Here is a 12,596-nt window from a genome sequence, read left to right on the forward strand (position 1 = left end):
TAGCGTTTGAACATGGTGTAGGAAAAAACTTTCAAATGTTAAAAACCCGATCACCAAAGACGGTCACAGAAACAGAAACGCCTGGAGGGGGGAAACGCGTCACCTTTAGAAGAACGGAAGCAATTAAATTGTCAGAAGCGCTTCACTTCATAAAATTGTATCCCACTTTTAACAGAAACGAAAAACAACCTATAGTATTTGCTGTGCCAATTGGACAAAGACTTGAAGAATTTAAAGCCACCATTCAACAGGACGAGTCTTTTTCACTAACACGCACGGAAGGGAATAGGGATCTGTCTAATCTCCAGGAACAAATTAAAATACTGTCTGATCCCAATATGAAGGGTCCCTTAAAACAAACGATAAGAGACGAGTCTTCGCGAGCATTAGATTCAGACTTAAGTAGTCAGCCTGATTTTGAGGGAGTATTAAGAAGTAAAGACCCAACAGAAACAGTAAGCTCAAAAGAAAGGGATATCGCCTTTAATGCAGCAGTAGATGTTTTGATTGCCGTTGCCATAAACGATGTAGAATTGGCCGGATTAAATCCAGCCGATCTCGTGGTGGAGATAGCCAGAGATGTTTCTTCAAAAATAAAACAAGTTAAGGAAAAACTACAAAACGAGATAGCCGCGGCAAAAGAAACGCAATTGAAATTTGAAGTTACTGAGAGTATGCTAAAAAGCAGTACGGAGGCTCTTGACGAGTGGAATAAATTGAAGACCCTTGACGCAGCAAAACCAGGTACAAAAATTATCGAAGAGGAAACTGTTGGTACAGGAGATAAAGAGCATTTAAAAGTGACAATCCACGTAACAAATCAGGTATTGCTCAAAGAAATATTGAAGTTGTTACAATATTATCCTGAAATATATAAAAGCCAAGGAAGAAAACAAACGAGGTTCGAAGTTGTAATTGGCGGAGAAACAAGGAAATTTCGTTTAAGTATGGCACCAAGAGGAGTAAACCAAATACTGGTACATACCAATGATGATGATTGGCCTGGTACTACTAAAAGAGGTAGAAAAGGTAAAGGTGGTCTTTGGGCTCCTGATTACGACACAATGATAGATGGCGTTTTTAGTAAATTTCCTGACCACGAAAAGCTAGCGAAAGCTATCCGTGAGGCCGTCTACAACAGACTTGACAGTCAACCCGATTTCTCAACGGATCTAAAAATTTTAAGCCAACCTGAGGAGACCGCTGACGCAATTCGAGCTACTGTAGAGTTTATGGTAGTTTCGCTGGTTGCAGAAGCGGCTCAGCCAACCGATAAGTCCAAAAACGAATTTCTAACAAAACTAGCACAAAAGATACAAGAGGAAAACCGATTCCCAAAAAGTGAAGACATGCCTAAACTAGCCGAATTAACTGAAAAATCAGGACGAAGTCCAGGAATGGACGAGCTTGTCATGAACATGCTTAAAAACGTCGGAACTGCCAAAATAGAAGAAGTGTTTAGCAAAGAAAATTTTCCCGTAAGGACTCAAAGAGGAACACAGAAAGGGCGCGACTTGCTACATAGAAGAGGAAGTGAAGAAGTTGCGGTACATCTTGTCCGCTTGGCTTCTGCTAAAGAGCACGATGAACGTCTTATCAAAGACAAAGGCTCCGAAAAGTGCACACGTCGTCGAAGAAAACGCTTTGCTTGTTCGCTAAACGATAAAAATTCTGTTACTGTTGATGAGGGGTCTATCAAAATTTCTGAAGACAAGGTTGAATTTGATGTGGTAGATCGCCGTAATGCTAAAGAACGAGAACACGTTGAGTTGAAGATCAGCCCAAAAGAATTGGCTACTCCAAAGCTGATCGAAGACCACCTATCCAATTCTCGAAAAGCTGGAATGAAAGAGGCATACTCCAAAGTAAATAAAGGTTTAGCTGTTCATGGCCTAATATTTTCTGCTCTCGGTGCCTTAAACGCGTTTCAGGAAGGTGATAACCTTCGAGGTGCTGTTAGCTTGGCCCAGTCTGCTCACACGCTTGGAGGACTTACTGGTCTCAATGAGATGGTTTCCAAAGTTGGGAAACGAGTTCTCAGTAGTGCAGCTAAGGGGTTGGCTAAAGGCTTAAACTTAGAGAAAGGCTTGGAAAAGTTGTCTAGCAAGGTGGAAAGGTTCGCGGAGAGGGGAGTCGGAGAGTTGTTGGGTGCCATCCCTGGCGTGGGACTTGCATTCGATATCTACTTCATTGAACAAGACATAGAACAGTTAGCCGATTTAAATCTAAATGATCCTGAAGACCTCAAGCTATTGCCACTTCGTGTGATTGATTTAGCTCTTGACGTAAGTATCACGGTACTGAACTTAGTAGGAACATTGTGCCCTGTAGCGGAAGTCGTCACCGAACCTCTTGTGATCGTTCTCTCAATAATACGAATGGCTATTGACGACTTCTACATCGATATTATGGCCGAGGTGGAGAAAGTCAATTGGAAGAGTCCATGGGCTGGATTAGAGTTCCTTGGGGCCCTAGTCAAAGGTTTCTTGGATGGAGCTGCAGATTTTCTAACAGGTGGACTAAGAAGACAGATGGAGGCTTACAGGAAACAAGAGGAATATGACAAAAAACTCATCCGCGACTTGAAAAACCCAGACAACTATTACAAGATAGTAGGGGAAAAGAAGGGAAGTGGAGAAAGAATTGATTTTACCCAAGGGAGGCTGTCAAGTTTTGGTGGCTATATTAACTTCAGGCTCCTTGACAATAACCGTGCTACCTTAGAAATTGGAGATGTATCTGGCAGCCATGAAACAATTCGTAAGACATTTTCAGTTGGTTCAAATCTTAAAGACATCGTGCTTGGGATAGGGGAGTCGAGGAGTTTCACATACAAGCACGAGACTGCTAAGCTGTGGTTCGTTATTCCCGTTAAGTCATACAATGTCATTTGCGGAGCAAATCTACATGAGAAATCAGTTTATGGAACTTATTACGGAAACTCCAAGAATAACACCTTTTACGCCGTGCAGCAACCAAAACCAACAACAAAGCCCACTGGAAAAAAGAATGAAGAGTGCAACTTTGGAAAATTAAATCTTAACTTTCTTACTGGAAATTATCATTACAATCTGTATGGGCGAGGCGGTAACGACACATTTTACCTAGGACCAGAAATGTCTAGTGTAACTGGGGGATCTGGAAGTGATCTGTTCATTATCCAGTCGGACGGGGGAAAAACAATTATAGATAATTTTGCTGAAGATAACATGCGCGACATCATTGTCATCAACGTTGACTATGATGACATCCGATGTTATCAGAGTGGAACTGATCTGGATGTCACTTATTCCAAGAGTCATCACATTCGTATCAAGAACTGGTTCATTCCTGGAGATCCGACGTACTACCGTCACGTCTCATTTCGTAGTAAGGACGGAGTCATTTTCGTCCCCAAACAAACCCTAAATAGCGAAGCTATCCATGATGTTAAATGTGAGGCGGTGGCTCTAGATTTAGGCGCCGCAAAAACGGGCCAAACGGTCTCACTTCTTGATAATAAATACAGTCAAGTCAAACAAGTGTCGGGGTCAAAAAGCTCAGATAATATTGCTGGAAATAATGTCAATAACATCATAGATGGAGGTCCCGGAGCTGATCGTTTGGCTGGAGGGAAGGATGAAGACACATACATCATCAGGGCAAACGAAGGTTGCGATGTTATTGACAATAATGCAGAGGATTACTCGACCACTACTGACATTGCGGTGTTCGACGTACCGTTTGAAATGATAGAAGTTAAAACAGAAGGTAATCATCTCTCTGTAACAGACAGAAACAATGCCCAACGCTCGTGCTTCACTATAATAAACTGGATCTTAGGACACCGTTACAGACATATGCTCTTTACCTCTGGAGATCACGTTGTCTTTAAAGTGTCCACCAAGGAAGACGGAAGTGTATCCAAAGTACCAATTATGCTGGATTACAAAACTTTCCCAACCGGTATCTGTGTCGATTTGTCGGATTCACCGAGTCCAGACTGCATTAAACCAACGGGCTACAACGACGTCGCCACAGTCTCTGATTCCCCCCACAACGACCACATAGTGGGAAATGATCAGAGCAATTTTTTGAGCTGTATTGGAGGAGAAGATTATCTTGAGGGCGGAGAAGGTACTGACAATTATGTTGTGAAAAAAGCATGTCAAAAAGCGACAATTAACAACTTTGACAGTCGCCAGAAAGTTGACTTAGCTCATGTAGAGGAAACGTTTGTAAACTTACAACTGCAGAGAGACGACAGAGATTTAAAGGTTACCTCAAGTCATGGAACACCTACTGTAGTATTACGTAGTTGGTTTCGCTCGTCTGACTACCAGCATCTTGGAATAAGAACTATCGATGGAATTACACTTAGAATAAACAGTAAGACAGCTCAACTTGAGGCATATGAGGTATCTAAGGATCCCACTGAATGTCAATGCACGCATGCAGGCTGTGACAAGGGGCTGATAACATACAATCTTGACGAAAATCCTTGGAAAAACGTGGTCCGCTTTCAATTGAAATCAAGTCAATGCAGTTACAAAATTTATGGGAACAAACTGAATAATTACTTTGACCCCGGAGCTGGAAATGGTTATAATTACCAGCATCTGGAAGGAAGGGATGGATCAGATACCTATGTGTTAAACCATGGATATGGAGAGTTCAATGAAATCAACAATTATGCAGATGACAGCAAAACAGATAACCTTCAACTTGGAATGGAATTTGATGATATTCGTGTATATTTTCACGGCCGAAACGATGTTATTGTCGCTTCAAACAGACGACCTAGCTCACTCAGCGTTCGAATTCTAGATTACTTCAGTGGTGGGAAATATCAACATCTCCATATAATATCCTCGGACAAAGTGGTCTTTATTATCATTAAACAATACCCGTACAAAAAGGTCATTGCCGTCGACCGTACAATCATTGACTCACCACAAAACATTGATCCGCAAAAGAATAGTATAATCGCAGCAGCTGAAGATTTGAAGGGATCGCTTACCTCTTCGAACGAACTGACAGGCAGTGACACAACAAGGGAAATTGAAGGTGGTGCTCAGGCCGACGTTCTACGTGGTGGACAAACAGGAACAATTTTTGAAGGAAAGCAGGGTAATGATAAGATATATGGTGGAGCTGGTAATGATATAATTTTTGGAGGGGATGGTGATGACATCATCTATGGCGGAGACGGAGATGATTACATTTATGGAGGAGATGGCGGAGATATCATTGATGGCGGCGATGGTAGTGATACCCTCACTTTCAGAGGCGATGGTTTCCGTCTCAGAGGAGTAACTGTTGATCTCAAAATTGGATTTGGAAAAGGAGTTGATGCAGAAGGAGATATCTATAACAGCATCGAAAACGTATACGGCACCATTCATAATGATTTTCTGATCGGTTCTGATTCTGATAACAAGCTTTGTGGGCTTGAAGGAGAAGACACACTGGCTCCTCATGGTGGCGTTGATAAACTGGTTGGAGGTGAAGGAAAAGATTCGTATTTACTCTATAAGGCTTCTGGGTTAAAAATCATAGACAACTACGCGGATGATGAAATTGAAGACACCCTCTCCTTGGTTCATTTAAACTCCGCCGATGTTTGCATCTTCTTAGTTGGAGATGACTTATATCTACAAGCTGATAAATCTAACTTGGCCTCAGTTCTTTATTACGGCGAACGTTTGTCAGTAGTAATAAGAAGCTGGAATGTGAATGCAAAGTATCGACACCTAAAAGTGTTATTTAGTAACAATGTGTGGGAAGGGTTCGCGTTATCTGCCATCGCCACAAAAATGGAGACACTAACAAATTCTGTGAACTTTATCGAAAAGGAAACTAACTTGCAGGTTGTTTCTGCAAGTGCTACAGACGTTAGCTTGTCATGGCAGCAAACAGAAGGCACTTTGAAGCTTTCCGAAACGGAGTTATTCCTTGTACATTTTAAGCAACTGGAACCAAAAACCTTAATGAAAACAAAAGTAGATAACGAAATATCATTAACTGTCACGTCTCTTGATCCAACTTCCCACTACGTCTTTGCTCTGGCATTAACAAAGTGCAAAGCCACAATCGCAGTATCCCACACGCTTATAACCTACGGTCGTGAAAGATCCTGTCCCGCAGCACAAGTACCACACTCGGTTGTTCAGTACACTCCACCCCCAACTGCATCAACTCCTGCTCACGGCACAATTGCCAGCTTGAAGTGTGATGGCGGATACAACATTGACGCACAGAACACCGAAAGAAAAACAACATGCTTAGACCAAGAATGGATCCCCTCCCTTCCCGTTTGTAAGAAAATAAAACAGTGTCCTGTCCTCACAAAGCCGTCTAACGGGGACGTTTCTTCAAACGGACATGACGAAGGATCAAAAGCTTATTATGTTTGCCACAAAGGATTTCTGCTCGACGGCCCAAAGGAACGAAACTGTGTAGATGAAAACTGGGATGGGACAATTCCTGATTGTCAGCCGCTAAGTTGCCCAAGACCACCAAGTGTTGATTATGGATCGTATCTTCCCTGCGATTATATAAAGCATACAAAGACGTACGGAACAATGATCAGCCCTCTTGAAGGCTACTGCATTACGCTTAAATGTACTAACTTATATCTTCCAAGTCACGTATTTAATGGGAAGATGCACCGCCCTCGCTGGGAAAGTGACTGGGAAATACCACAAGGCGGACGAGTGTGTAGCGATGGAAAGTGGATTGGTTACGTGGACGATATTTGTGAACCAGTTGCTAGACTTGCCAATGTGATAGATCGGTGGAATAAAAAGAGTGGTTTACTTCAACTCTGGCAAAATAATGCATGGGCGGTCGCATCGTCTATCCCATCACCAAACATTCTTGGTCTTTCTTGCAAAAGTGTGGGAATAGATGATCCCCAGCATCTAACACATAGCTCAAGCAGTTCCCAGATAAGTGTAACTTGCTCTAAACTACGCCTGACACGGCCGAAGCCAACTATTTATGAAGGAAAAGTTGAAGTATTAGCTAACGGAAACTGGGAAGGAGTATGCGTGACGGAAACAGGAACACCTGGTAGCCAGACTGCAAGCAAGCAGATTTGTGAGGCACTCGGCTTTAACTATATATCCGCTGTTGTCGCCATCAGTACTGGCTGGACAGATCACAGGCTCGTCTGTTCACCGTAAGTAATTAGTTGCTTTATGTGTTTAGACTAACAACATGTCCTGTGAAAGCAAGATACACAAATGAATAAAGGGGGTTGGTTTCTAAAGAAACTGTGGTGGGAGAGAAACACGAAAATTTTGTTTATCAACGCAGTTGTTAATAATGTAAATTGACCACTGTACAGAGATAGCCCTTCGTCCGAACGAAGGGCTATCATAAACGCTCGAAACGACAGCTTTATGAATCTTTGTACGGTGGTCAATAATAGTAATAATAATAATAATAATAATAATAATAGTAATAATAATAATAATAATAATAATAACTTCATTTCTATAGCGCTCTTATCCTATGTTCAAGGCGCTTTACAATCATATAAACAACATTATTAATAAATATTTACAAATTTACAACCATGTCCTATTATATTTACAATGATTAAAAAAAAAAAATTAAAACTAAAGCAATATATACAAATCTATAAAAGCAATGATCTGTTATTACTAAATTTAGTAAACAAGTACCTCTTAAGTAATCTTTTCAAAACTCGAGATAGTGTTAGACTTCCGAATTTCGGGTGTTTTTTGGTGTTGCGGAAACCATTGTTGGTTAGGTATTGTGTTGAAGTGTGGGTATTGTTCAGTGTCTTTTCAATCTTTTGTATTACGTCATTTGGTGATCGCACCATCCGCAACACCAAGAAACCCCCCGAATTTCATAGGGTATTAAGTTCCATTCTCTTGGTGCATGAACTGCGAATGCTCTGTGTCCGTAGGTCTTGGTATACGATCTAGGTTGCATTAAAAGTTCATTACTAACAGACCTCAATGATCTAGTATGAGAACGATGATGAAGTTTCTGAGCTAAATAGCTAGGCGATGTCCCATTCAGTGATTTATACACTAGAAGCAGAATCTTGAAAATAATACGGTATTGAATCGGTAGCCAGTGAAGCTCGCACAAAACAGGTGTGAAAGCTGGCTGATATCTGCCCGTTCCCCAAATTTATTCCCTACTATCCACCACCAAGAAGCCTGCTCCCAGACTAATATTTTCTGTAAAAAACCTTTATCAAATAAACCCCTCTATAAGTGAACCCTCTAGCCAGGGGCTCGTGGTTTTCTGCTAATACAGGTTTTATTGTACTTCAAGGTCCTTTTTCGTACATTGTTATTGGTTACAGTATGGTATGATTGTACACAAATGATTTTATTATTTTGATGCTATGAGAAATTTTAAATGTCGTTTTGTTAAACCGATCTGTAAATAAGACTATGAACATGTTTATTCACTGATTATCATCGTATTAAGGTTGATTTACACGGTAACTTTGTCGCATGCAGTGCGCGGTTACGAAGAACCTACAACTAGAATCGCACCGTGTCGATCAATCATACGACAATCGCAAGTCAGTTGTACGATCAATTCACATAATATATACAATTCATCATCATCATCATCATCATCATCATCATCATTTATTTCGCTTTTTCTCTTAATATTAAATATATACATCGTTTAATGGACGGCGAGGTGACCTCTGGAAACCACCAGGCTTATAATTGAGGCCACCTCGTACATTACAATATATTAGTAAAGGACAGTGCTACGTGTGTGCGGCTTAGCCAATCCATTAAATTATTTTTCTAAAAATTCTAGCAGTTTTTTTTTAAAATTAGGAAAACTTGACAGAGTAGTGATTGTAGTGGGAAGAGAGTTCCAGATTTTTGGACCTTGATAGAGAATTGTGAATTTTTTGAGGTTTGTTCGGCATTGATGCACGTGATAATTGTTGGCTGTTCTGGTGCTATAACTATGAATTTGACTATTTGTACGAAACAAATTGAAAAACAACGGAGGCAACAGGCTGTAGTGATAACAATACATAAATTTAGCTATTTGAAACGTATTGATTTGAAAAATATCTAAAATTCCTAATCTGGAGAATAAAGGAGCAGAATGTGTTCTATAGTCTGAATTGGTGATAGCTCGCACAACCCGTTTTTGCAAACAATAAATTCTATTTAAGTTAGTTACGTATGTGGACGACCATGTAGAGTTACAGTAAGTGATATAGGGATAAATTAACGAGTAGTACAAAGTGAGTTTAGTTTTTGAAGATAGATAGAAGCGGGACCTGAATAACATTCCGATAGATTTCGAGATTTGTTTACATAAATAGCTGATATGATCTTTCCAAGTAAGGTGCTCATCAATATATACTCCAAGAAATTTAGTAACGTTGGATTGTGTTAAAGGTTGACCACCAAGGGAGATAGAAAAGTTGTGGTTACATTTCTTCTGCCAAGGCTTGAAAATGAGATAAGTCGTTTTTTTTACATTCACCGATAATTTGTTGCATCGCAGCCCAACTTCAATATTTTTTAGTTCGTTATTAAGTACAGATTCTAGGGTATTTGGGTTGGAGTGAGAATAAAAAATACTAGTATCGTCAGCGAAGAGCAGAAGCTCTATCTTTTCTGAAGCGTTTGGGAAATCGTTTATGTATGAAAAATAAAGGGCCAAGAATGGAACCTTGCGGCACACCACATTTTATGGTCTGCATCGGAGAACAAGTTTGATTGAATTGAACAAATTGATGACGATGAGAAAAGTAGCTTTTAATCCACTGCAGGGCTACATCACGGATACCATAGTGTTCCAGCTTGGTAAATAGGATATCATCATCGAGGGTATCAAACGCTTTAGAAAGATTCAGAAAGATACCTACAGTGGTTTCATGTTGGTCAATTGCAGACGAGATTTTATTGAGCAAATGGATTAGTGCATGTGATGTCGAGTGATTTTTACGAAATCCAAACTGACGGAGATAGAATATTTCGTTTGATTCGGCAAATTCGACTAAGCGATTGTACATGACCTTTTCAAAGAATTTTGAGAAATTTGGCAGCAAAGAAATTGGTCTATAATTTACAAAAAGACTCGGATCCTCTGTTTTGTAGATGGGAATGACTTTACCAATTTTTAATTTATCTGGGAAAATACCTTTTGATAGAGAAAGATTTATGTTAGCCAGAGGTGCGGAAATCAGGTGAAATGAATGCTTTATCACACGCATAGAAATATTATCATAACCAGGGGCCTTTCTCGGCGAAAACAAGTTACAAATGTTTTCCAATTCTCGAGTATCGGTGGGTTTTAGGATGATGGGAGGATAATCTCTGCTACCAAGAAATGATGTCGTAAAAGTCGATTTAGACGGTGGTACAACTTTGTCGCATGCGATGTGCTGACGATAAAAGCGTACGATTTCAGATTTTTTAACGTTTTGCACTATTTACAAAATATTGATGTATAAGCTATACGTATTTATAATGCGCTACATGAAGAACTAAAAAACAATGAACCGAAAATAAAACTGTGCGCAGTGACCAAGTAGCTAGTGCTTCGGGCTGGTCACCACCGCGTTAAGTTTATTAGAGACCATTAGAGGTCCATAGTGATGAGAGCTAATTTAACACCAGATTTGTCCCTAGCTAACCTCAAGTTCCACAGCTAGGCCACAAATAAATTATAAATATGGTGCTGCTACTTTTTCTTTCGTTATCTCAAAAGTATGGGAACCATTTCACCTGAACTAAAAAGGCTACGTTATGTCCGTTGTACAAGTTGTACTTCCTCCTAACTACCCAATTGGTTTCTTCAGAATATTATGGGAATACAAACTACCTGTTCGTCAAGTTCTATTCTTTTAATTTCTTGCATAATTGTATCTGTTTAAGAGCCATTTTCTGAGAAAATCGAGAATCGCAAGACACTCGTCAAAAAATCGAATTTTTTATTATTTTGCCAAGACATCCCTTTTAGTGACCTAATTTAAGGAAAAATAGTTTTGGGTTCAAACGATTCATTTTAAAGGAGAAATTAAAAAAAGTATAAAAAATCGATTTTATTCCTGTTTTTCGAACAAAACACGGCAGGATGCAATGGCAACTTCGAGAGAAGGGTGAACGCGTAAGAAACATTCCCTGACATTGAAACTTCACCGAATTATTATTTTGTTCTTACTCTTGAAAACCTTAGAAGAAAAATTGAAAAACAAAGTCTTACATTTTTATAATCGACAAGTCTAAAGAGGTCATATTTGTGACGTTAGACATGCTAGAAAACGAAGGCCAACTTTGACTATTAAAAAAGGCCTCTGGTATATGCCGCTTGATCATAAAATCAATATAAAATGGAACCTTGGCTTTTGTACTAACTTACTGGAAAGTTTTAGCTCTGGAAATCAAATATCATCCTGACACCAAAGCAAGCGGTGAGAGCAATTGAATTGGGAAATTTATGCAAATTAGACGGCTTGCGGACGGTTGTCAAACTAAAAGAAAGGTTTTACATGAAAGGATTACTCACCATTGCTTGTAACACGTTTTTACGGCAAGGAAAGTTATTTCCAACTTCTGTTGCGTCGGTTTGAGTCACAAAATCCATAATTTTAAGCCAAAAGGTCCAAAAGACAAACGCACGTTTGCTCAGCGACTGCGCCAGAATCCGGCCGTGAATCGAAATAAAGTCACAACACGTCACTGCGGTCCTTTAGAAGCAAGAGTTGCAAGAGTTTTTACTTCAGTCAGGAGGCCAAAAGATTGAAAATTCATCGCAGACTAATGACTTCGATTTTGAAAACCTTTCATCACTTCAATCGTTCGCCGGCTGATAATAAACATCACACAAGATCGTATGACCTTTGGCGTGTGACCGGAAATCGGTCACACCCTCAAGTCACGTTAGCATATTGTCACGAATTTTAATACGATTTTTCACGTTTGCTTTCGACAAAAAATAGACTCATCGAAATAAAATCAGGCCTGCTTTATCTATTTATTTATTTTTTAATTTCTTTTATAGCCTGCAGAACTTGTTCCCCATGCATCGCGCGTGTCTCGCGCCCCCAGTCCGCTTCGCAGTGCTAGCGTGAAAAGCGCAAAAAACTGAAATTGACTCCTGTTCTGCAGTTGATTTCTTTTATAGACACCTTCTAGGCATTGACAGGCTGTGAAAAAAGTGTATTTTTATTATTATTATTTTTTGAAGTGCTACATCATTTTCCTATAAATTTCAAACGTGACTGCTAAAAGACTGTTTGGAACCCATGGATGGAGAAAAGCTGTGCCGGAGAGAAGGTCAACCTCCCAGCCGAGCCAACTTTTGCGAGCGTTTATATGAGGAAAAAACTGACCACTTTGTCCGAGTCAACAGTGCTTGCGCATGCTGTCTTTGTCTAGCCTTGACCGTGTTGTCCCAACTACAATCGGCGACAAAATTGTTGAGACAAATAGGGTGACTTCGGAGAACAAACGAATCCGCACCCTCCCCTGTCCCCTCCATTCAAAGTTGGGGTGTTTGTTGTTTTCTATAGGTAGCTAGAACAAGGGCACAACATTGTACGGAGGAAATGGGGGAGGAAAGCTATATTTCCTCCTTTTGAA

The 12,596-nt window shown here is 40.0% G+C and overlaps 1 protein-coding gene across 1 annotated transcript in view; it reads left to right on the forward strand.

Moving 5' to 3' along the window:
- LOC140925507 (uncharacterized) overlaps window positions 1-7,166 on the forward strand; it is a 7,296-nt gene extending 130 nt beyond the window's left edge. Inside the window, exon 1 of the mRNA XM_073375449.1 lies at window positions 1-7,166. This exon is cut by the window's left edge and continues 130 nt beyond it. Coding sequence (XP_073231550.1) covers window positions 1-7,166 — 7,166 coding nt within the window.
- The last annotated feature ends 5,430 nt before the right edge of the window (window positions 7,167-12,596 follow it).

Source organism: Porites lutea, unplaced genomic scaffold, assembly GCF_958299795.1.
Source record: "Porites lutea unplaced genomic scaffold, jaPorLute2.1 SCAFFOLD_31, whole genome shotgun sequence".
In the NCBI taxonomy this organism is placed as follows: Eukaryota; Metazoa; Cnidaria; class Anthozoa; order Scleractinia; family Poritidae; genus Porites; species Porites lutea.